The sequence below is a fragment of the Quercus robur genome, chromosome 11 (assembly GCF_932294415.1).
Source record: "Quercus robur chromosome 11, dhQueRobu3.1, whole genome shotgun sequence".
Classification (NCBI taxonomy): domain Eukaryota; kingdom Viridiplantae; phylum Streptophyta; class Magnoliopsida; order Fagales; family Fagaceae; genus Quercus; species Quercus robur.
The window spans coordinates 3,167,711-3,194,062 of NC_065544.1; the positions used below are offsets into that span (position 1 = coordinate 3,167,711).

Below are 26,352 nucleotides of genomic sequence, written 5' to 3' on the forward strand. Positions count from 1 at the left end.
TTGGAAGTCCTCAATATCCCCAACATAGTAGCTTGTTTTTGGATTATGCAATGCAAACCAACCCCACCGCACCCCCCCCCCCCCCCCCCCCCCACACCACACAAAGGAGCAAGGTTTCATCTTTTCCCATAAAAAAAAAAAGAAAAAACAAGAAATCAATTTATCTTACAAGTTTACAAACAAGTAAACACAATTCACAGGCAAAATTAAAGTTTTATTATACCTTTGCATTAATTACACACTAACCTAAATGTTTTCCATTCACAAGTTCATTGTTACATCTACCGGAGCAAATGTGACCCTTTAATAAGGGGAAACTGATGTGTGAGTCATATCTTGATATGGACAAAAGGTGTTAGCAATGACAACTTCATAAAATTTAGACATAAGAATATAACAATTTCATTGAGAGGTTGAAACCAAGTGTAGATAGAGATTATCCCCATCCCACAACTTTTTTTAGAGAGCGAGAGAGAGAAAGAAAGAGAATAGTTCATATGGTCTTATTCGACTAACATTCAAAAATACAAGACAGGTTCTGGATGGGTTTCTAAGAACTATGGGTTAGAGAGGGGCTAGCTAATCCAAGGGTTCACAAGTTAGTGTGCAACGATAATATGACCCAAATCCAAATTATCAATCCAAATGTTATTGCATGTATACTATATACATCATAGCACAAGCCTAACAGAAAGTTAATAGGCCTACCTTGTTCACAAGTCAATTCATCTCATACTATATGAGAATACAACACCAGTCCAAGGAAAAACCACCAAAGTGGGAAGAAAAGTTCTACCCCAAGTATTGTAAGACTAAATAAAATTGTCAACCTTTAGTAGGGTTTGATGCCCCTTGAGGTAGATCCCCAGGATAATAGCTTCCTTGTGGAATATGTGGTGCAAAAAGATAATTGCAAATTGCAAATAAGAAATAAACCATAATAGGGTATCATCTTTTCTATAATAAGAGGGGGAAAAATCAATCTCTCCTAAAAGTTTGAAAGAAAAAGTTAGGAACACAATTTTCATGCAAGATTATGCTTTTACTGTGTCCTTGCACTAATTACACACTAGCCTAAATCTATTCAAATCATAAGTTCATTTCTTTTGGGTTAAATTGGATGATCCCAAAGACAATGGCGGAAGTAACAGTTCAGTAAACAAGATGGCAATGAAGTATGGAAGGCAGTTCTTCTAAGTTAGTTGAAATGCATTCATAGGAAAAGGATGTGCCTTATTTTAAGGGGAGAGAAATATCTATAGATAAGCTTAAACCTTTATTTCTAGGGACACTATATCTGTGGATGATGACCACGGTTCACTTTTCATATACATATTTCTTGCCGATTTTACTTAAAATATATATATATATATATATATATATATATATATATTTCTTGCTGATTTTAGATCTTTTTGACTTTTAGATTTTTTTTTTTTCAGGGTTCTCCTCTTGTATATGCCTTGTGTTCAAGGGTTGCATCCCTTATGCGCTTCTTCTACTAAAATTAATTATTACTCATTAAAAGAATTAAAACAAATTCATTGCTACTGTTACAAGAGCAAAAATTGTCATTTTAATATAAAAATATATAGCTTTACTAACTCTCATGCAATGATAGGTTGAAACTGATAAGTCTTGATCCCAAAACCTCACCCTCCATATCATAATAATGAAAAAAAATAAAGTACTAGTTGAGATATTACTCATGGATACAAAGTTTTAGCATGGAAACTTCAGAAAATTTACAGATAAATCTACAAAAATTACATTAGGGGGTCAACCAAGTGCAAAAACTATCAAAATCCCTCTTTTAATATAAAAAAAGTGGAGTTCCTATTTCATAAGTCTAAAAGCCAAAAAAGAAAAGAAAGGTCCTTTTTTCCTTTAAAGAAAAGACCTCAATAACCCATTGAATGCAGCCCAACAAAACAGGGTGTGATCAAGATTCAAAGAGGGGCATCCAAAGCACAGAATAAACAAATCCAGAAAGAGCATGGATATTGTAATTCAACAACTATTCACGGATTCAATCATCAAACTTTAAACTACACACTTCTTGTTTATTATAAATTATTCCTTAAGGGGGTTTTACTTTCTAATTAACAATTTATATGAGCTGCAAAAAGGTCTAGACCCAGTGAACCACATTCTGTGCAAGTGCAAGTGGCATACCATGTTTCCACTCTCTTCTACATTCTACAAACCACAATCCAGAATTTAGGAAAGCTAGATGCAAGTAATCTAATTAACTTCTTTAACAGTGACACGAGAAATTGGAGAATTTGCCTACATATGCTTGTGGCAGGTTCAGGTTTATAACAATTTGTGAATATAGGGTTTACATTTGTAGAAGAAAGTTTTACGACACAAAATTGGCTTTAGTTTGGTAAGTTTTTTATGCCTATTTAATAGAATAAGTATGTAAAGTTTAAGGGTTTCCAAAGATGAGGAAGGATTTGACTTTGGCTTGTAAGGATGAAGGGACAGAAATTTTTAGAGTTCTATTAACACTATCTGTGAAAAATACCCTAAGAAGTAGAGGAAAAAAAGAGATAAGAGAAATGGAGAAAAAAGAACAATAATGCCAACATGTCTCCATCATTTTTTTTATAGGCCATGTCTCAATCCTAAACACACTCAAGATTTTCAGTAATCAATCCATATACTCTTCAAGTACAATCTGTACAAACCTATCCAGGTGTAAGGAATAGGAAAATGTCTACCCCAGGTATTGGAAGACAAAACAAGACACACTCAGCAGGGTTTGATGCCCATCAATGCAGATCTGCAGAATAGTTGCTTGTTTGTGGATTCTTTGGTGCAAGAAATATATGCAAAACCAAAGGACCTCAACAATCCTTCACTACAACCCAACCCAATAATTTGTGATCATGTTTCAGAGAATTATCATGTCAGTTTGGATTCAAAATAATGATACAACATGTTCAGGTTGGCTAATGGGTTAGGGAGGCACAGCTAATTCAAGAATTAGGGTATTTTAATCTAGTTTCATAATTCTAAACCATTGAATGCTTCAAACGTTAATCTTACATTACTCAAGGTGATACATTCCATTTGAATTGAATTTTCCTTCAGTAAACAACATGGAAAATTCAAATAATGATAATGTTATGATAGGAGAGAAGTCTCTTATAGACTTGTCTAGAAAAGAAAGTAAAATATTTATTACATTATTGTGCAGCAGTGGTTGACTTGGATTCAAAACATTGAACTATAATGAAGATAAAAACATTAATGAGTAACACAAACTTCATGATAAATAAAGCTAATCAATCCATGCTATGTTTAATATGAGCACATCAGGTCCGAAAAAAAAAAAACATAATGTTAGAAGTTAACAAGATGTAGCTTTGTTGTTTAGTGACATTCAAAATGTAAATGAAGATAATAGATTAAAAAAAAAAAACTTAGACTATGAAAATGAATAGTACACTTGACCAACTACCAACCTCAAAATAACTGGTGGGAAAGGAAAGCTTTATAATAAGCATAAAACAAATATGTAAAATAGTAATGAAGGAAACATACACTTTACCTACCAAAAATAACACCCCTTTTGCGAACCTCTCAGATAATCAATTTTTCTATTAACACCCAATTTCAAAGAACTATATCACGCACCCCATAAATCAGGGAAAAAATATACAAAAGCTATGCCTAATACATTTGGTGACATGGCAGTTTAGTACATGTGGCATATGCCATATCAGGCATTTATGTTAAAAAATAAGAAAAAAAAAATACAATGGATTTAATTACAAAACTAAGAAAATAAACAATTTCTTATTTTTAGTTGCAATGCCAAGTGTACTACACTGCCATCTCATTATTTTTGTTATGGATAATTTATGCATTTTTCACATTTAGGGATACATTGCTACAATTTCTTAAAATGGGGTGTGAATTGCACACATCAATATTTTAGGGTAACATTGCAAAATCAGTAATACTTTGGGTGGGTGGTAAAGTAAAATTTACCCAAAAAGAAACAACATCCAATCCACAACAAAAATTTAAATCACAACAAAAATTGATAAGCTTTCTTCTTTTGTTTCTATGTTCTTTCTTTCAAAAAATAAAGAGAGGGCTGGGGGGGAGCAAAAAATTGATTTACATACTAACTACATATGTCCAATACAAGTGTCTCTAGCTAAAAGATATAGGGAGGCTGGAAAAGACTCTTGATGATATAGCAGGCATGTGGCCTTGCAAAAGGCTGGGGTGTGTACTTGAATGAAAACTTTTCCACTGCTCCTAGATATTTAAATGACACAAGATTTTCTGCATAAATATCAAGACTTTCCAAGACACGAGAATATCTCCAAGTGCTTTAGCTTGAGTGATGGGCTGGAAATTTTGCAATTCATCACATGTGACATTGATATATATAAGGATTCAAGAAGTGAGCAAGCAGATAAAATGTATTCGAGAGCTTCTCTAGTCACCTCAATAGAGCACAGATGAAGTTCACTTAACAAATCAAGTCTGTAATTACGAAGCATTGGAGGCATGAGAGTGTATGACCGGTTATTTAAAGCCTAATTACAAGTGAAAATCAAATGAAGCCTTTTAACTCCCTTTTGACATGCAAAGCTGATCCAACTATCAATATCACTTTTAAAATGATCACCATACATAGAAAAGTGAAGGCAAAATTCATCTAAATGTGTATCCTTATGTAAATTGAGTACTTGATTTACCCAATCAACAAATCTCTTCTTTTGAACAAGAAATGGTGGTATGTAGGTACGAATTGAGACAAATCAAAGAGAGTGGGAGTGGGAGGTTGAGCATTTAAAAGATTCACTATGCTCACATCATCTAGCTCTAAACAAGTAATGCCATCTGCAAGCAAGGACACTAGTTGTTATTACTTCTTCTATAGGTAAGAGAGACAAAATGGAAACAAGTATTTCATCTTGCAATTTATCAATACCAATCTAATCCTCCAGGTAATTTTGAGTCTTGTGACAGTAAAAAATTTCAAAGAAAAGACTATTTTTCACATGTTAGCAACAAGCACATAAAAATAAAAAAATAAAAAAAAATGTGCTACCTTAAAGGATATTTTGGAGTTTCAATAGTATTTAGATTAAATGCATAGAAACAAAGTGTGAAAGTGTCACCTTGAGTAGAGGAAATTTTGAATCAGGCTGTCCTATTTTCCTTCTCTTACTTGAGATCCCTTCCATGGTGTTGGAATTTTCATTTCAATTTAGCTTCAAATTATTACAGTCTGCAAAAACAGGCAAACAGTCAAAAACCAAACTTGAGCACAAATTCAAATAAAAACTGAAATAATCAAAAATTAAAAAAACAGAGAATAAATCCTCTAGCGTAAATAAAGGTGAGATTTTCTTCCTCTTTATCTCTAAGAATCATATATTATAAGTGTGATAGACCTTTACCTAACACAATGGATTTACTATGTATGAGCTAGAAGAGGTATTAAAACAACAACAATAATAACATGATACATGTCAGCAACAGAAACAGAAAGCAGAAATTGGGTCCTCGGCAAGAGAAATAGAGAGAGAGAGAGAATGAGGAATGGAGGAAATAGCTATTCCCTATCTATTCTGATTCAACATAACCACCAAGGCAGAGTTTGAACATATTGCTTCAAGGCTAGCTGGGCGATTAATGAAAAAGCCAATCCAATAAGCATTTGCCCTGTCTGCATACCTTCTAGCAAGCATTGGACAAGCATGGGCCTTGATAATTAATGGCAGTAAATTTCAATAAATTTTGCTTAGTCAACTAAAGGTAAAAGGAAAAACAGTAATGCTTACAAGAAATAATCATCAGTTTTCAGTGGCCTTGATTCATTTGCTGCATATTTTGCCGTAATACAGATAGATGGTGCAAAATACAAGGCATTAAGTCAATCGTCCTGAGAAAATTAAACACACTCGTAAATGCATTACTAAGACTAAGTGAAACATATTGAACAACTGATAAAGAGAACGGTAGAAAAACAAGAATGTTATAAAGCTCCATTCCCATTTTGAAATTAATTAAATTACATACCAAGAAAAGATACAAAACAATTTTAACAATAAGAATAGAACAAAAGAAGCAAAAGAAGAAGCAAAGACATTATATAGTGGCTAACTGAGAGTATCAAACAGAGAAGATGTACCACACCTGAAAGACCCAATCTACAGGGATCGGGATAGGAAATCATAATATCTTTCTAATTACCAAGCTAAATGTTGTAATAATTAACATACCCAACTCAAAAATAAGTTTAGAGAACATGAGATGCAGCATGGTTTTAACATAGATTCTAAGAACACTTTAACTCAAATTTGCTAGTAGAGAAAGGAGTAGTATAAATACATGGAGAAATTATAGAAATTAAATTCCCAACTTAAACCCTTAATCTTTTTTGAGAGCGATTATCCAAATCATCTAGTAATGGACCTGATATCAAGAGTCATTATTTGTAAATCTAGTGCTATATTTGAGTTTTGAAAATTTGCTTTTCATGCTGCATTATATCTGGCCACCTTACTGTCGAAGCATGTGATGTTAAAACATCCAACAAAGTGTCTTCTTCCTTTTCTAGACTTTGCAACAAAAGCATGCCACTCCATTTGGTATCTCTCTTCCAAATTCCATCTAGGATTAAAATAATTTGTCAATCCTTGATGGGCCTACCGTCTGTTATAACTTACGAAGTCTGAGTATCTTCTGTTAACCTGTTCCTGTTGATTGTCTGCATAAGCTTGTTGATACATGCAAACAAAAGCCTCAGACATTAGGAGAACATTATAGGCATTAGCACTTGATTTCTGTGAAGCTATATGGCCTAGAGAGTGGAAAGTAGAGTTTTGGAAATGAAGTCAAAGGTTTCTATATCAAATCTATTGGACGAGCCATTTTAAAAGTGCATTTTAGTGAATTAGGCTGAAACTCTGCTGTCTTTATGGATAAATCTGACCCAAACCAGATAGCTCTGGAAAAGGTGTAGAACACAAATAGGATGTCCATTATTTCAGTTTCTCTGTGACAAAGGTTACAATCAGCATCACAGCTAAGCTTTCTATCTAATTAGACTGCCTTAACTGGCATAGCATCATTCAATATTTTCTAGATAAAAGTGAAACTTGGCAGAAATTTTAACTTTCCCCAAGATTTTCTAGACTTCACTGTTAACATCATTAGTTCCAGTACTGTCACTTTCATCATCACTTCCCATTCTCAAATACCTCATTACCACATACCAAAACACTATCCTTGTAACAGTAAAAAGGTCAAGTACTTTAGAAACAGATTTATTTTTCTTTGATATGTTCGATAAATGTATGGCTCCCTTCAACTGGCAGGAGACTCTATGGATAGGTTAAAATAGAACGAAAATAGAATCATAAAGCAAAAAACACTAGAGGCAGTGAATGTCCATGAACATCATGTGATTTTTCCTTTTCAAATCCTTTAATATATATATATATAGATAGTGAAAAATTCATTAAAAAATATGGTGTGCAACCCTACTTCAGAACTACACAAGAGATATACCAACAATTATTAATGATAATTACAAAGATCAAGCATCTCAAGTAAATCAGAAATGGAAACCTGTACTAAAGTTGATATCCACTTATAGGATCTAAGAAATGGAAAATTTTTAGAGTTTTGAAAGACAAAACCTTAGCTATATTTAACAAATCCTCTATATTTCATTTCTATATTTTCTTCTTCCAAGCCAAACTTAGTTAACACTCTTTGTATCCTTTTGTCACCAATTAAACATAAAATTCTTGACTAGTAAGCCCAACCATGTTCACATCTAATCTCTAAACATAACTTCAGAAGTTCACCCAATGCATTGGTCCATTTTCGTTACCAAGCCGCCTTACACTTGTTCTTGTGATTCCTCTTTTTCTCTCAAATACAGAACTGTCATGAATGAGCTGCATAAACTCATAAGCTTCATTCTTATGTGCCACCTATTTTCAATATAACAATTCTAGACCATATACATATCGCTCAATGAATTATCACACTAATACTATTCACTAAAAAATGTTTCAAGCACCAATAGACAATTACTTGTCTCGTTTGGTTGTCTGCTTGGTTGTGACAAGAATTTTCTATTCTTATGGTTGTCTGCTTGATTGTTAAAGGAATTTTCTGTTCTTATGGTTGTCTACTTGGCAGTTACAAGAATTTTCTGTTTTTATCAATATGCATCTACCATCTCTCATACTCCAACAAGAAACTAGAGGAAACAGTATAATTATGGGAAAAAAGTAATAATAATAATAATCTAACAATAATTTGTTTTCATGGTCAAAGTTTAATAATCCAAAGGTAACAAATTATTGTTAGATTGCAGGTTTTCCAAGCATATCAAAGTTTATTTTGTTTCTCAATCATTCCACTCACATGGCATCCAAAATTATAATTGTAAATTTGAAATAAAATATATAAATTGCATAGGTTTTGGATTTAGCTATAAACATTCACCTCCCCTAACCCCCCAGGAGGTTTTCTCCCATGATGATCTAGTAGGTGAACAAGAACAGCGAGCAAGTTTTAAGCTTCAAGGTGGAGAATATCAGTGATATTAAGAGAACGCCTCCAAAACATCCCTCTTGGAATGGCCTTTTTGTGCCCATTTAAATATACTTCAGCAAAATAAAAATCATATAAAGACAATGAATGAATGAAATAGTACATCATATCACCATAAATAGCTGTCCAATTCACAAGTAACTTTGAAAATTATTTTCTTAATTCAGGGGCTATTTTGATGACCACAACTTTCCCCCACATTTAAGATGATTTTTCTGTACTTAGAATGCAGTAAAGTTGATATTTTTAGCATTTAGGTATTATTTAAGTAAAATAGTAGACGCTAGAAGAAAAGTCCAACTTCACATTTTTATTAACCATTACTACAAAGAAATTTCATATATTTTAAGAGAATTTGTAACTTAGATATACCTAATAACTATGGTTGTAACAAATAATATGCTAATTCACCACCAAAAAAAAAAAAAAAAAAAAAGGAAAAAAAATTGAATTTTTAAAATTTTGAGCTTCACCTGCTTGTATATCATGTTATCAATGCAACTTGAGTCTTGAGTTTACTAAGATCTTTTGTTAAATAGGTAGGATATAGTCCAAACACCACCCATAGACCCAAAATGGTCACATCATCAGCAACCGACCAATGTCTCAACCCCCAACCAACTCAAATTACACATAAATTAGCCACAAACCAATAAACAGCCTAATAAGCTTCATCTTAAAAACAAAGTTCCCCAAGACTACACCAATAGACAACCATAATAATACAATACATCAAAAAATAAAGAATTAAAGGCTCAACCTAAATGAAAAATATACATAAAAATTAAAACAACAGTGGTCTTTCTAGAAACAATTATTGTGAATGTTGAAATTATATTGGGCACATTGGTAGATCACTTTTAACATTGTCATTGGTCTTTATTTCTTCAATGAAAGTACATTGTGTGTGGGTGAAAGTCAAATTACTGTGTAGCACCTCCCAACTAGTGGCCATTATATGTGTTGCTTGACATTTGGATTTTCCCCAAGAATACAGTCACAATGAGCGGGAAAGCTACACTCTGCACAGTAGTAGAACCATTGCTTGGGATCTCGTTCTTCCTCACAAATTTCACAATAATATTCACCGGAGTCATCTTCAAGAGTATAACGGAGAGTGAATGGATGTTCATGTTGGTTGTACCATGTGGTTTGTGGTAGAGTAGCACATTTAAAATCTAGAACAAATTCACAAGTGGAACAACGGAATACATTATACCTTTCAGAATTACAACTACTACACTTTTGTTTGGAGTTTGTTTTGGAGAAGTAAAGACAATGCTCATGACAAGCATGAGTAAGGGTGTCTGGTAATAAAATACATAGAACATTGTAATCACAATCGCTTATCTGACAGTTGTATTTTAAGCCATTGCAAGTCTGGGCACAGGCATCACAGGAAAAAGAATCTTGGTGATAACTGAGGGTGAGAGGGTGTTGATCAAGTGGGTGTCGTTTTATTTTGGGTAATTTAGAACAAGATTTGTGAAGAAAGAAGCTACACGGAGTACAACTGTAAAATGAAGAGAGAATGAATTGTACGCACCCGTTGCATTTTATGTTATTCGGAATCTCATCAGTAAGCTTCAAATCATGCTTGTGACTGAAGTGTTTGATTTCTGTGGCTATTTCAGTTTCGTCCTCCCCCACAGTGGTTTTTATGACTTCGCAAATTTCTGAGTCAAAGGATTGATGGAGCTCTGGATCTTCCGATTTTGACTCAGTGGACTGCTCCTCTTTAAGTTCCTGCAAATTTATGTGCTCCCAATTCCAGTGCAGCATAGCACAATAGAGGTGGGCAACAAAATCGCATCTTGAGCAATAGTAAAGCCAGTGTGTATCCACTTTTCGAACACAGAGTCGACAAATTGGAGAGTCGGATTGATGGACTTCAAGAGAAGGGGTGAGGTGGAGAGGGTGGTTGTGACGAAAAACTTTCAGTCTGCGTGGGCAAGCAGCACAACGTGAATGTATACCGAAATCGCACGGGGCACAAAGGTAGGGCAGATTGCCTTTTTTGCCACAGAAGTCGCAAGTGAACTTCAACCGCTTCCAAATGCGGGTCAATTGATGGTCATGGACTTCAGTTTGGATGGTGAGTGATAAAGAAGAACAATTGATGTGAATGTTGAAGTTGCAACGGTAACAACAATAACTGTATTCATTACTCTTTTCTCCGCAGACGTCGCATTTGCTAAATTTCTCATATTCTTCATCACTGTATGTACATTTGTCGAAGAGAATAAGAGGATGATTTGGGTGTGAGGGATGGTGCAACCCAATAGGTAGTTCAGCACATGATTTATGATGAATGTACCCTCTGCATTTGTTACAGCTGTAGCTAGGACCAAATACTGGTTCCATACACCCATAACAATCATCTCCACTTCTCTCATCTTCATTAAAGACCAACGGATGCCGCCAATGCCGCCAATGTTGAAGCTCCATCTTCTGGACAATATCAAATTTGGTTAGAAAATAATGACAGTGCAAAACAAACTGAGAAAGAGAGAGATGCACATGAGATATTTGATTGAAGCCTGGTAGCATTTGTTTTCTCACTAATTTTCATCAAGTCACATGGAACAATTAGGAAAGTTTTGTATAAAGAGTAGAGACCAATACCAAATAGACAATCTCGCACTTCTCCACTAAGCTTAGATGCTAATGCTCTCGTTGGCTGGGCTTGCTCAAATTTGATTTGGAAATTCAATTTTTAACGTCAGCTTGTGAGATTAGAGGTGGGGATTATGGGATTTTAGGGAATATAGGAGCCATTTGGGTACATTCGGAGCTAGATGCTGATGAGTTTGGATTTGTTCATTTAGAATTAGTAGGGTGAATTTGGGCCTGAGAAGGTGGGTGGGCTTACTTAATAAATATTAAATAGAACTATTGATTTTTTTTTTTTTTTTTTTATAAACTAAATGGAACGACTAATTTAGTTTCCTTAAAGTAATGTTTATTGGTTTTTTTTTTTTTTTTTTCCGAGGTAAAATGTGGAAGACATTTGAAAAGTTATATATATTGAGATAGATAAGAGTTTTTTAAATGAGTATTTGAAAATATTATGAATTTTCAACTAAGGCTGTTAATAGAAAAAAATTTGAATATTTGATATGCACTATGTATAAGTTATTATTTACATTACAAAATGAGTTATATTTTATTAGGGTCCTCATGTCAAATATATGAATGTAAGAACCTCTTAAGTTGAAGGTCTCCACTCTCCATGTATAATAATAAACAAGAAAGCTAATAAAAAACGAGAAAGACATTATGCTTCCACAAAAGTTTCAACTATAATTGATCTCCCAGTTCTTGTGACCAAAAAAAAAAAAAAAAACCCTTAGATTTAATAGTAGGAGGCATTGACAAATAAATGTTGTGAAATTTTGCATATGATAAACCTATGATAGATATTTAATAAGATTGTGATTCAAAAATATATTGTTACTTCAAGTAAAAATTAACAACTAAATAAGCCTAAAAGTTTACTACATTTAACATTTATATGACAAATTTTAAGCAAGCAAATCAACATACTATTTTAAAAAAAAAAACACATCTATATAAACAAATTTGCAAAAGCAACTATCTATACTTACATAAAGAAGAGTTCAATTCAAGCTTTAAAACACACCTAGGAAAGCTTCCAAATTAGCCTAAATTTCAAATTTTTTTTAGAGCTAAGTTTATGTGAAGTTCATCTATTACTTCTTCTATATATAGGATCATTGAGCCACTATGCCAAAAATACCTTCCCCAACAAAAAAGAAAGTGAAACAAAGAAAGAGCATAAGAAGCAAACACATAGACAAGTATTGATTCTTGCTTGTTTAGATTTATATACCTAAGGCATTTATGCCTACTTGAATAGATTTATATACCTTTCTTTCCCTTTAATTTTGCTTCAAAACATACCTATGGAAGCTTCCAAGTTAGCCTCAATTTCAATCTTGTTAAACTAATTCCTTGTGGAGTTACATTCATAAATTCTAGTTCTACAATCATTATGTCATTGTGCCAAAAATACCTTCTCCAACACAAAAGAAAGTGAAACAAAGAAAAAACATAAGAAGCAAACAAGTAGACAAGTCATTGATTCTTTCTTGCTTAGATTTTTATATCTAAGGCATTTATGTTTCTTTATTTGATTTATATACCTTTCTTTCTCTTTTATTTTATCCTTTTTCCCCCATGGTTAGACTTCATTCTAACTTTTCCTCTATCTTTTTTGAACCATTCTTTTCCTAAACGTGTCCATGCTATTGATTTATTCTTGAATTCATTCATTAATGAAATGTATTTAGACATCTCTATCTAGATTATATATACATATAATTCTATTTCATTTGTGATATTTGGATTATAACTTTTTTAGGTAAAATATATTCAAAATTGTAATTTAAAATTTATAATATTGATTTCTATTGCTCATGTTAACGAGAAAGGTAATTCAAAAATTCTATGTTGTTTTATTATTTAAATTATGAAGAATCCAAAGTCAAAGTTCAATCTCTATGAAAGATGCACCATTTATAAATTCTACCAACATCACAATTGTCATACTCTCAATCAATCCACCATGATTACACTCTTGAACAAAAAATACATATATTCTTAGGGATCCAAACATTTTAAATTGTCAAACTTTACACTTATGTTTTGGATTTAATTTTGCAACAAGTATATAAGTGCCTCCCAAATTTTCTTAATTTTATAGGAATCTTCTAAAATTATTTATATAGTTGATATTACTTTGAACCCTTAATTTTGACATTCTAATTTCACCACTAACTATTTTTCATACTGCCATTGTCACCACCACTACCACCATCTCATTGTTAATGCTTTAGCCACTGCCATCACCATCCCCATTTTCACCGCCTATTAACACTATTATGTGAAAATTCAGAGGATTTGGAGTAAAGAAAAAGAACCACTTGTTAACACTATTATGTGAAAATTCAGAGGTATTGGAGTAAAGAGAGAAAAGATAAAGTAACATACTAACTTGCTAAATAAACTTAATCATATGCTTTTCCTTCTCTCATTCGTTACATTTCTCTTTCTATATCTTATTGGATTAATGTTTCCCTTCAATGAAGAGATTATTATTTTGTGATTATTTCTTGATTTTTAAGAGAATAATAAATTACACTAAGAAGTCAAGTGAAGTTTAGAAAATATATTTTCTTATTGAAAAAGCGATTATCCTAAAGTTATATTTCATGTATTCCAATCCATTGCTCTACATGTTTACATGGAAAAAAAAAAAAAAAATATATATATATATATATATATAAGAATGATCATCAAGAATGAACGCTTTTGCTTCAAAATGTCTAATACCTAAAGCCACAGTTGGCCCAACCAACACCTAACCCCTTTAAATCCAAACAATTACTTGAAGGTCATTAAAGTCGTTCTACAAAACCAACACGCACATGGTCCAAGATCCAAAATCCAAATCCATACATATGACCTAAACTCACCACAAAACTAACAACCTAAAGCCATAACTTGTCTTCTATGAATAACAAACTGCTTTTATGTTGATTCAAACACACAAAAACACAATTCATAACTCATAATACAAGAACTACAAACAAAGTGATGCATAAAAGCAATGATACTATCACACCCGCTTTTTTATTTCTGCTGTTTCATATTTTCTAGTTTTTAAATGTGAGCATTTTATTCTCGTTTTTTGTTTTAAATAGTATATGTAAATGAGTGTAAGAAGATATATTCTGGAAAAAAAAATAATAATAACATAAGAAAATCAAAATTAGTTTAAATCACCCAATTACCCCTAAACTCAACCAGATCATCCTCACCAAATCTAAAACAACGTGGTTTAATTTGAAGCTAATGCCAACAATAAGAGAATGATTTAGGTTAAACCTAAAAAGGAAAAACTATAAAGAAAATAAAGAAAAGGATGAAAGAGAGTTTCAGTCAAGGTTAAGACAATAGGAGGAAAATAGAAAAAGAAGGGGAAAAAAAAGCACTAAAGACTAAGAAAATAGATTTTAAAAAAAGGAGGATTAATGGGTTAAAGATAAATATTCAAGCAATGGTTATCAATCCCATAACAGTTATAGAAAATAAATGCTAAATAATTCTATGATGGTTAAGAACCTTGCTTCATGTGACAAATAGTCACCACCAATTAGTCTCTAACACTCAGTGCCACAATTTTATGGTGTCAATGTTTTGAAAATTATTTTGCTTATTCAAACACGGATAGGTACCATCATACAGGAATAGGATATTCATCCTTTGCTGAAAATGGATTCAATAATGCTTGAATTTCTTCAAGTGTTCGCCCCTTGGTCTTAGGTGCCAACTTTGCTACGAACAAAACAGTTAAGCCACATACTTGAGAATATGAAGAAAGTTCCTGATAAAAAGTAAACATAAATTTAAAACTAAAGTGATCATATTGTTGTTTGTACCCAATAGAACTCTATGAAGAGATAAGACTAGTTTGGTACCTGCTGGCTCCAATCCATTAGAAAGTTAAAAGCATATGATATAATCCAAGAACCTAACCAACTAACCAATGTCACAACTCACAAGGCTACCTGCTGAGCCCTTTGTGTTTATGGGAAATATCTAAGACGGAAACTATTCCATTCAGTCAACCATAGGCCTTCATGGCCATTATTTGAAAATAAAAGATGGTGTTTCAAGTCTGATAAGGTAAATCTACCTCTGACATTATAACCCAAGGAATTCCTCCCATGCCAAATGAGAAAGATCCTGTGTACACCTGATTGCCAAACCAAACAGATAAATTTAACTTAACCAACCTTTAAACACTAAGAATTTGGTTCAAACCAACAGTAGCCAATTGCACAATGAATATAGATTAAGAGCAGTAATAGATGACTAAAATCATATCATAAAAATGCACAACTTTATGCAATACATTCTGCAAATACTCATGCTTTCAAAGCAGCAAAAAGGATTTCCAGATTGCTACTAACTGGTTAAAAACAACCAAAGGTAATGGTAGTAAATGGCTTCTGTTTAATGAGCTTTAAACTTGGCTTCCACACTCAACTTATTTGAAGACCATGGATAAAATGACAAAAGTTAGAGATAAAAGCAAAAATAACATTTTTTTAAGCAGTTCTTCCTTTGGTTGTATTTTAAGAACAAAACAATTTCTTTGGGATAATTGCAATACAAGTACAATAGCAAGTGCTAAAATTGGCATGGTCTCGGTCCATAATTGAAGATCCTACATAATTGAAGCTTTATTCTTTTAAGAAATATCCAATAAACTGATGAAACTAGATTTCAACAGAAATAAATTTTTATCTAGAAAAGACTTGCAAGAAGAATGACAATCCCACAAGCAAGCAACCTAAGCATGTTCCTGCTGCAGGAACCTATGAAGATAGTGGAATTCAAATAACTTACACAATAGAAATTTCTCAACCTTCTTACCAATGGAAGTGGCTGTCGTCTAGATCTATTCATCAAAATTACCCCCAATGTCATCATTGGAATTTGTACAAAATCATCGAAATCACTTAAAAAGAATCAAGCAGAAGCATATGTTGGAATTACACAAAGAGAGTGAAGAACCTGAACAATGACCATTGCTATGGTCCCAATACTACTCGAAAACCCTGTCATTGACAAAGTATTCCATTATTCAACTTCCATTACTTGTTAATTATAGGTAGCATTAAATAAGGGAAAAAAAATAAAAATAAAAAAAGAAATCATTTTTTACCAGCTGATATGAATATAGCACTTGCATAAAATGCAATTCCATTGACTCACCGAATTGTTGTAGTACCATCAGGCTAATTCCAACCTAACCTATTTTTGTGTTAGCCACAAAAAAGATCAAACCTGTCCAAACAAGGAAACGTGCTACAAAGATAATAATAGAAAAGCTTACAATGAGTGAATGAGCATATTTCCATTGGAATAAATCAAGAATACTAGCTTTAGAAAGCCGTTGAAGGGTTTTTGTGTACTCCTGTAAAATGATTCAAAACCATGTCAATACTTGTTTCTAAGCAAAATTTTTGGAAAAAAAATTCAAGACTATGTTGAAGGATGTAATTTTTCTAGTTAAAATGGAAACAAAAAGTTATTTTCTCATTGACACCAAAAGTCCAAAAGTTACTCTAATCTCAAAAGCTTCTTGAGAGATATCATCACTCTGCCCCCTAAGGTGCTATAGAGCAGATTCACACTCTTTCTTTCAACCAATTTTTGCCTTAAAAAAAAAAAAAAAAAAAAAAAAAATCATCATATGAGCATGAGTCAATGCTTGAATTAGCTTTGCCACTTTATAGCATGTAGAAATGTTTGTCAAATCACATGTACTAAAAAGAATAATGGAAGGAAACTATTAGCAAAACTTTAACTTTTTTTTTTTTTTGCATTTTTCAAATGCATTATCTAGAGAGCGCCTATAGTTGGAATAGCCATGTGTGAGTGGTGTGGTTAGTTACAAGCAGTGAAGTCCCACATTGGATAATAATGACAAGAGTGAGATATTATATATAACATAATTCACCCTAGACCCATTGGCTTAAGCTTTTGAGTTAAGTGGTGTCCTGGTAAGGCAATAAGTTATATTAACTCCTCAATTGGAGCCTCCCCAAAGTGGTATCTCCCCAAATCCTTCCAAAAAATGTCTTCTAATATAATTTTGAATAACTCACTAGCCATCTTGGAGACTCTGGAATGAAGAATAGACCAAGAAGTTGTACAAGACATGGGATAGTTCCTGAATTAAGAAAAATAGAAGCCTTGTTATTAAACTACATTCAAATGACAAGAGTACAGGACAAGAGCAGAGAAACTTACCAATTAGAGCCAAAGTTTGCCAGTTCACAAAAGCTCCAATTAGATATGTTAATGATACCCCCACAACAAATCATCAACTGTATGACTGGCAGTTAGTAGGTGAAAAGGCAACTACTTAATACGATTTCCATATTGATGAGACTTTTGACTTACCTGATGAACAGTTGTAAACCCTCGAAGATTCTTAGGTGTTACTTCCACTATATATATATATATATAGGCACCTAATTGCCATCGGGAATACAATTAATTTTATTGTTCACATGAAAGATTATCCATTAGAATCGCAATCCAACTACTTACCACATAGGAAATGAGTCCCATCCCAATACCTACCAACAATCTCCCAAGGTCAAGCCACCAAGTACCCTTTCAACAAGCACCAAATATTTGACATTAGGAAGTGAAGCTATGATAATATATTTACTCACTACAGATTGATTCTTAAAACAATTTTGGGACCGAGTTGTTTCTGATCACTTATGATCGTCTAAATTCACTTTTTTGTAAGAGCAACTACAAAGTGAGTAATTATGATGCGCCACAATTATTTTTAAATTCCTAATATAAACATCTTTTCAGGTAATGTTAGAGGTTATTATGTAACATCAACATGGATGTTTAAAACTGCAAAAAACAAAGAGATAGGATTCAAAACCTTTGAGAACGCTATGGCAAGCCACCCTGCCAGGCAGAATATATCTGAAAAGTCCATTGTCTGCCTTGCAAAACGACCGACAAATTGAAAAACTGGTGATCTGTGGAGTTTGAACCTTAACAAAACAACTAGTGATAATTCTAGGGTGAAGTACTTACACCTCTTCTACCTATGCAATCTGCTATTTTGCCACTCACTATTGCACCGATCATTGCTCCAATTGTCAATGTTGAACCAAAAAGTGAGTACTGCATTATAACCAAAAGATGTTTAGAATCTCGTATACAAAATTGCGTAAGGCAAGCAAATGAGAAATAACCAAAAAATGCAACAAAGTGGACATTGCATAAAGCAATTTGATGCACTTCACTTCATTAAGAAAGCTCTAACAATGGAGCACTCTATAGTTTTACACCCACCTCTGCCACTGCAAGACCCAGGTCATCCATGATTCCAGTCTGAGCAAGTGATGAGTATCTCACCTACAAAATCAATTATACATCATTTTCAGTTCAGTAGTCAGCATATCACTTATCAATTATACCCATCCCATTATTGTCTTATTATGTTATTCTCTCCAATGTTACAAAAGACAGCCTGTCAAATCTACACCTCTATCATTTAGATGCATTTGTATGTAAAATCCCCACAAAAATTTGGTGATTCAACTAATATATTTTCTATCATGGCCTAGTAGGCTAGCTCTAGCAGCATAGAAAACATTGTGACACTTCATACTGAAGTGAGGATTGATTCTCCAAAAAAAAAAAAAAAAAAACTGAAGTGAAGATACAGAAATTAATAATTCTTCAAGCATTAATAATTCCAATGATTTGTTTTTTTTTTTGGTAATCTATTCCAATGATTTGAGTTACAATAGTTTTTCTCCATTTCAAATGTATCTAGTTAGATATCATAGAATTTCGTACTCATCATAAACACATCAAAATATTTGTAGACCATGGACCATGTGGACTAGAGAGCGTGTGGACCACTCTATGCTAAACTAAAGTACGATGACACAAACATGAAAGCAACCAAAGTGCTAACCACAACCACACCTTTGGCTGAGGAAGATCCACTCTGACTCTCACCACCATCATCACAACCAGAAGTGTTGGCACAAACATGGTCACCACTACTAGTACCACTGCCATATACTTGACGGTGTTCATCTTTGGCAACTAGAGGAGTTGATAGCTCTCCTTCTTCAATGCTTTCTCTACCCATCTCTTTGGATGGCAAAGAAATGGCATGCGTGTATGAATTAAAAGTGAGACTTCAATTTGTGTGTCACAAAGAGAGGAAGGAAGGAAGGAAGGAAAAGAGAGAGACAGAGAGTAGAGAAGAAGTGTTGAGGGGGACCCACCTGTCGTTTGTCCTGGGCCACTTTTGTGGGTATTTATTAATTTTTTTTTCTTGGACATGATGCTTACTTTGTCCTTGTCCTCTTTGTTTGATATAGATGACTGAGAGTTAAAAAAAAAAAAAAACAATTTTTAATCTTAATTATTGAAAAAAAAAGTTTTAAAATTAAAAATAATAAAAATATTTGTGAGATAAAATACTGATGTTAATATATCTATTAAAAAAAATTTACTTTAATAATCACGTGACTATCTCTTAAAAAAAAAATTTTGGCTAGAGACATAATTGAAGCTTTAGATTTCAATCTTCCCTAAAAAGATGGCATATTAAGAATTTATTTATATGTTAATATTAATAAGATTGATAAGGACTCAAAGGTTTACCTTTTTTCTCTCCCTTAATATTTACAGACAAATAAAGGGGTACAATCATCTTTAACCAAAATATATATATATATATATATATACTCAATTTGTAAGGACTCAAATATCAAACAACCCAAGCTCACTTAGAACAGTGAGATTTGCACGGTTCAACCAGCCCTAAATCAATATATTTTTGAGAGAGTGGATCAAACAGGAAGGGAGGGCTTACCCCAAGGACGAAAACAAGGAAGAAAAACTAAAGATCATGGATTAATATATGTAATAGGTTTATTACAAGCTTACCCGAGGAGGCAAATAATACTCAAAATGAAACACTGTTCACGTTCTTCTCTCAATGTTCTTACTCTAACTCTTGTCTTTCTGAGAATTGTGCTGAGATCCCATTTTCTAGAAATTTCTTTTCCCTTATATACTCTTCTTTTTTTCTTTTTTTTTTCTTTTTTTTTTCACATCTTGACTCCCCATCTTTACTTAACCAAATTCTCATCATGACACATGCCCCCTTACATATTTGCTTAAAGTGATAGAAGAAGCTACTTAGCTGTGAATTATACTGTTCAGGTCACTTCCTCATTAATGTAGCTAATAAAGCTATTGCCCATCACTTAATGCGAAGGCAATAGGCTATTTTTCGCTAAAAACTTCCCTTATCCTCCATGATTCTCTCTCCTCCACCTATCCTTCCCATCTGGAGCACCCAAGAGGCTTTTGTCTCTTTTCCTCCTCTCTTGGGGTGAATTCTCTCTTCGAGCTCGTGATGCCTCAATAACAAAACTAATAGTTCAGCAATCACTTTCCCAATCCTTGGGCCCCCACACAATCATTAGGCAAGGCTTTACATAGATTAATAAGAAAAGTCCTTAAATGAATACAAACAACCAAAAAAAGACATTCTTTTGAAAATAAAAAATAAAAATATAATAAAATCAAATACATGATATGACGATATGCTGCTATCGGTAGAATATAAAGTGAAATACTAAAAATATGACATAAATTTGCAAACTTTTTGCTTTTTTCAACACTATTTAACATTACTTGTAACTTAATCAAAGAAGATTCCCCCAAAGAAGGAAAAGAAAAAAGAAAAAGAAAACCCCAATTAAAGGAGCTCTCCTCACGTCGTGGGAAATCGACCTTCGATTAAAGGTAACAAAAGCCAATCTACATGCACCACGGTTTTAGACTTTTAGTCAAAGCATCTACACACTCTTTGGAGTTATTTTCAATGATGGTTTAAGTTTGAAATATCCCTACGATCATTTTTTTTTTTTTTTTTTAATCTCTGATCTGGCTAATTGGACAGCCCATTGAATGCCAAAAGCTTTAGTCAACATCGGTATTATACATTCAACTTTGGCACTCACTGAATTACTGAACTCCAAATTCGCAATTGAGGTTGCATATCTAGTGTCTACCCTTTGTTGCTACACCCTAAGTCATGGGATTGCTTTAACTTATTACATGAAACTTCAAATGCTCACAAATGGGTTAACTTGCCGCATGAACATATAAAAAAAATGTTGATTCAGTGATTAAATTTACTTTTCTTTATCATTTCAGACTTTGAGTTGCTTCATAAGGCATGGTTCTTAACCAAGGAAGACGATTTTGTACCGTACTGGCCGAAACCCGGTATATATCCCGGTATGGCCGAAACGGGTCCGGTACGGCCGGTATTTAAACCGGTACGAAACACCACCATTTCTGTACCGGAACACACAGTAACTCAGAAATTCTCCTCCTCACACCGATTTGGGATCTCTTCATCTTGGCCTCAACCTGGTGATAGCAAATCTGGCTGGCAGTGAACAGCGGCACCGGCATTGAAGCAGTGAAACGGAGTTGAATGCCAAATCTAAGAAAGAGGGAGAGAGAGATCAAATCTGAAAACATGTCTTGGCTAATGGAAGGGAGATAGTCCCATCCCATGTTGGAGAGAAAAATCTGAAAATATGTGTGGTGGGAAGAGCAAGTCACGTGACATAAAGAGAGTCTTGGAAGTGTGAAATGGGAAGTTGTGCTGGTCAGTAAGTTAACGTGTGTGGAGTAAGAAGCTGACAGAAGGTACTTGAAAGATGGGATAAATTTTGAGTTCTTTGGTTTTATCGCACACCATTTTAGTTTTTCTAATTATTTTAATCTTTTTCTACCAACCTCTTCGCACGTAATATCTCATTTTCCACCTACTACCCCTTCTTTTTTTATTTTCTTTTTTTAGCCTTATACTTTTTATCTTTGTTCATTTTTTTTTTTTATAATAAACTTATAAGCTTAACAAGTTTACTTTTACCAAACAATTAAAGTTATAAATATACAAATAATATTTATTTATCTTTAAAATATATACAAATAATATATATAAACTTTTTTTTAAATAGCAATAAATTCAAAACGGTACACTGATATTGACTGGTATCGAAATTTATCGTTGTGATTGCCAAACCGGTATAGCTTTCGATATAAAATTGACTCCCTTATTCTTAACCAATTGTGTTATCCCTTGGAGTTATCTCCTTTGAAAATCAAAATCAAATTTTGCTTTAGAGAGTATAAGCTTTAGAGAAATTGTGCGTACCATTTTCTTGAGGGTCTTTGGGTTTTTATAGTCGCGTAGGGTCAGAAGAGAGCTTCAACAATGTTAGAGAGTATAAGCTTTAGAGAAATTGTGCGTACCATTTTCTTGAGGGTCTTTGGGTTTTTATAGTCGCGTAGGGTCAGACTCTTTTGCTTGCGGAACAAGTCTTTTCCTTATGGGGAAGATACTCATTAATGCGTGTAAATTCTAGAATTCTATTCATGTTGGGATTCTACAAATCAGGGCTAATCGTGTGTCGCAAGTATTTTCCATTTAAGGTTCCTTGGAGACCACATAATAATGGGCTGGATGCCATGTGGTCGTTCGGTCTGTACATGCCACGTCTGTCCGTGCCACCTCCGTCCAGATAGCTTCGTCATGCATAATTTTTCCTCTTCGGTTGCCCCCTTCACCCTATGGGTCCGTGATTTCGGAGTGGAAGGACCCGTGGGGTGACGATTCGATTTGGATCCTGAGAGACTTGTCAGTCTTTGACAGGTTGGCCTAAAATTATTTATGGTGCAGGGGACTTAAATTTTGACCAAGACCCTTTTGGGTGACATGGCTCGTCTATCCTCCTATAGGTAGGAAGACTTCGAGTTTTCACCAAGGCACTCGTGGACAACTTAGTTGGTCCTTTTACCCGTAGGTAGTAGGACTTAAAATTTTCGCCAACGCACTCGTGAATGACTTGGTTTGTCCTTCCACCCGTAGGTAAAAGGACTTAAATTTCGACCAAGACATTCGTGAGTGACTTGGTTCGTCCTTCCACCCGTAGGTAGAAGGACTTAAATTTTGTACCAAGGCACTTGCTGGTGGCTTGGTTAGTCCGTCCACCCGTAGGTAGACGGACTTAAATTTCGTACCAAGGCATTTGCTGGTGGCTTGGTTCGTCTTTCCACCTGAACGTAGGAAGACTTAAATTTTGACCAAGGCACTCGTGAGTGACTTCGTTCGTCCTTCCACCCATAGGTAAAAGGACTTAAATTTCGACCAAGATACTCGTGAGTGACTTGGTTCATCCTTCCACTCGTAGGTAGAAGGACTTAAATTTCGTACAGAGTCACTTGTGAGTGACTTGGTTCATCCTTCCACCCATAGGTTGAAGGACTTAAATTTTGTACCAAGGCACTTGTTGGTGGCTTGGTTCGTCCTTTTCACCCAAAGGTAGGAAGACTTAAATTTTGACCAAGGCACTCGTGAGTGACTTGGTTCGTCCTTCCACCCGTAGGTAGAAAAGACTTAAATTTTTAATGTGAATCAGGTGCCGTTGGCATCCTTGATCCTTGGTACTTTTGGTTGTCGATCCATCCCATTGGGATGAGGATTAGGTGTCCGTCGGCTTCCTTTTGTAGTGTTTAACCCTGAGGTCTTACTGCAGCGTTGGCATTTGTCGTATGCTTATAATTAGGATTGGGCATCCTTCTGCACAGTAGGCCATTAATACACTGCCCTCGGGACGCGTGATGCCCGAACTTTCAACCTTCGAGATGCGTTGTAGTCCTCTATTAGCGTCCCATTCTTAAGGTATTTTGTCCGTCTACTCTGGGTCGTGGACTTGCTGACGTGATTGAGTGTTACCTTGTCATCATTTTTTTTTTTTTTGTCCGTCCACCTTTTTTTCCATAGACATGCATCCGTCCCCCTTTTTTCTTTTTTCTTTTTTTTCATCCACCTTTTTTTCATGGACATGCATCTGTCCATTTTTTTTTTTTTTTATTTATTTGTGTCCGTCCACCTTTTTCATGGACATGTATCCGTCCCCTTCTTCTTCTTTCGTTCTTTTTTTTTTTTTTTTTTTTTTTTGTCCGTCCACCTTTTTTTTTTGTCCGTCTGCCTTTTTTTTTTTTCTAATTCATGGACATGCATGTCCACATTTTTTCGTGGACATGCATCGTCCCCCTTTGTTTTTTTTTTTTTTTTGTCCATCTGCTTTTTTTTTTTTTTTTTCATGGACATGCATGTCCACTTTTTTGGACATGCATCCGTCCCCCTTTTTTTTTTGGTGTCTGTCCACTTTTTGGGTTGTCAGTTTTTGGTCGCGGATTTGTTGAGGTGACTTAAGTGTTATCTCGTCACCTTGTTGGTCGTTCGCTTGGGGTCGTGAACTTGTTGAGGTGACTAAGTGTTACCTCGTCACCTTGTTTGTCGTCCACCTTGGGTCGGCAACTAAGTGTTACCTCGTCACCTTGTTAGTCGTCCACTTGGGGTCATGGACTTGTTGAGGTGACTAAGTGTTACCTCGTCACCTTGTTAGTCGTCCACCTTGGGTCATGGATTTGTTAAGGTGATTAAGTGTTACCTCATCACCTTTTCGGTCGTCCACTTAGGGTCGTGGACGTATTGAGGTGACTAAGTGTTACCTCGTCACCTTGTTGGATGTCCACCTTGGGTTGTGGACTTGTTGAGGTGACTAAGTGTTACCTCGTCACCTTGTTAGTCGTCCACCTTGGGTCGTGGATTTGTTGAGGTGATTGTTACCTCATCACCTTTTTGGTTGTCCACTTGGGGTTATGGACTTGTTGAGGTGATTAAGTGTTACCTCATCACCTTTTTGGTCGTCCACTTGGGGTCGTGGGCTTATTGAGGTGACTAAGTGTTACCTCGTCACCTTGTTGGATGTCCACCTTAGATCGTGGACTTGTTGAGGTGACTAAGTGTTACCTCGTCACCTTGTTAGTTGTCCACCTTGGGTCGTGGATTTTTTGAGTTGATTGTTACCTCGTCACCTTTTTAGTCGTCCACTTGGGGTCGTGGATTTGTTGAGGTGGCTAAGTGTTACCTTGTCACCTTGTTTGTCGTCCACCTTAGGTCAACGACTAAGTGTTACTTCGTCACCTTATTAGTCGTCCACTTGGAGTCATGGACTTGTTGAGGTGACTGAGTGTTACCTCGTCACCTTGTTAGTCGTCCACCTTGGGTCATGGATTTGTTGAGGTGATTAAGTGTTATCTCATCACCTTTTTGGTCGTCCACTTGGGGTCGTGGACTTATTAAGGTGACTAAGTGTTACCTCGTCCACCTTGGGTCGCGGACTTGTTGAGGTGACTAAGTGTTACCTCGTCACCTTGTTAGTCGTCCACCTTGGGTCGTGGATTTGTTGAGGTGATTTTTACCTCGTCATCTTTTTGGTCGTCCACTTGGGGTCGTGGACTTATTGAGGTGACTAAGTGTTACCTTGTCACCTTGTTAGTCGTCCATCTTGGGTCGTGGATTTGTTGAGGTGATTATTACCTCGTCACCTTTTTGGTCGTTCACTTGGGGTCGTGGACTTATTGAGGTGACTAAGTGTTACCTTGTCACCTTATTGGACGTCCACCTTGGGTCGTGGACTTGATGAGGTGAGTAAGTGTGGCGACCGTCCACCCATAATCGAATTTGGTCATGCGTCTACCTGTAGGTGACTTAGCGTAGTGACCATCCACCCGATGCGTTGTACAAATATTCCTCTTCTATTGGCCCCCTTCCATGTTTGCCTTCGCTACTTGAGTTGATAATCTCTCAGATTGTTCGTCACCTTGGCAACTTTGATGATCGGTACTACCTTGGAGATATTGTAGAAGAGTAGGCGGTAATGGTTTGCCTTTTTTTTTTTTTAATTGCAAGTAGAGTAAATATTCTTCAGGCATTCGATATTCTAAGGGTGAGGTAGCTTCTGCCCATCAAGTCTCTCTTGTAGGGTGGTTGTCCTCTAAAAGGTGCCTTTTTCGTGGAGAATTGGTCTTCCGTCTTGCTGGGTTGCTCCAGTTCGCTGCAACTTCCCTTGGCCTACAAGGATCTCTATTTGTTGTTTCAGATCATAACACACCTTTGTGTCATGTCCATGTTCATGGTGGTAATGTCAATATTTGGTGCTTTGATCACTTGCTTGGATCCCCATTCATCCTCCTCGGCCATTCCAACATAGG

General features: G+C 34.9%; 1 protein-coding gene and 1 long non-coding RNA gene across 5 annotated transcripts in view; one reads left to right on the top strand and one right to left on the bottom strand.

The window, feature by feature from the left end:
• LOC126705709 (uncharacterized) overlaps positions 1-10,817 on the top strand; it is a 70,526-nt gene extending 59,709 nt beyond the window's left edge. The window contains exon 3 of the long non-coding RNA XR_007648410.1: positions 10,606-10,817. This is a non-coding gene — a long non-coding RNA (uncharacterized LOC126705709). The remainder of the gene's footprint in view (positions 1-10,605) is intronic.
• The window catches only part of LOC126705707 (uncharacterized), a 48,194-nt gene extending 28,724 nt beyond the window's left edge, over positions 1-19,470 (bottom strand). Inside the window, exons 1-12 of one of the 4 annotated variants that reach the window (XM_050404867.1) lie at positions 19,174-19,470; positions 18,532-18,594; positions 18,271-18,360; positions 18,113-18,172; positions 16,535-16,615; positions 16,414-16,447; positions 16,213-16,256; positions 15,329-15,388; positions 10,154-11,058; positions 8,500-8,660; positions 5,817-5,917; positions 5,151-5,260 (exon numbers count right to left, since the gene is read on the bottom strand). In XM_050404867.1, coding sequence (XP_050260824.1) covers positions 8,600-8,660; positions 10,154-11,058; positions 15,329-15,388; positions 16,213-16,256; positions 16,414-16,447; positions 16,535-16,615; positions 18,113-18,172; positions 18,271-18,360; positions 18,532-18,594; positions 19,174-19,287 — 1,512 coding nt within the window. In that variant the 5' untranslated portion in view covers positions 19,288-19,470 and the 3' untranslated portion in view covers positions 5,151-5,260; positions 5,817-5,917; positions 8,500-8,599. Of the gene's footprint in view, positions 1-4,724; positions 4,870-5,150; positions 5,261-5,816; positions 5,918-8,499; positions 8,661-10,153; positions 11,059-15,328; positions 15,389-16,212; positions 16,257-16,413; positions 16,448-16,534; positions 16,616-18,112; positions 18,173-18,270; positions 18,361-18,531; positions 18,595-19,173 lie in introns of all 4 variants that reach the window. The other 3 variants (XM_050404866.1, XM_050404865.1, XM_050404864.1) reach the window with 3 other exon arrangements.
• Between the last annotated feature and the right edge of the window lie 6,882 nt (positions 19,471-26,352).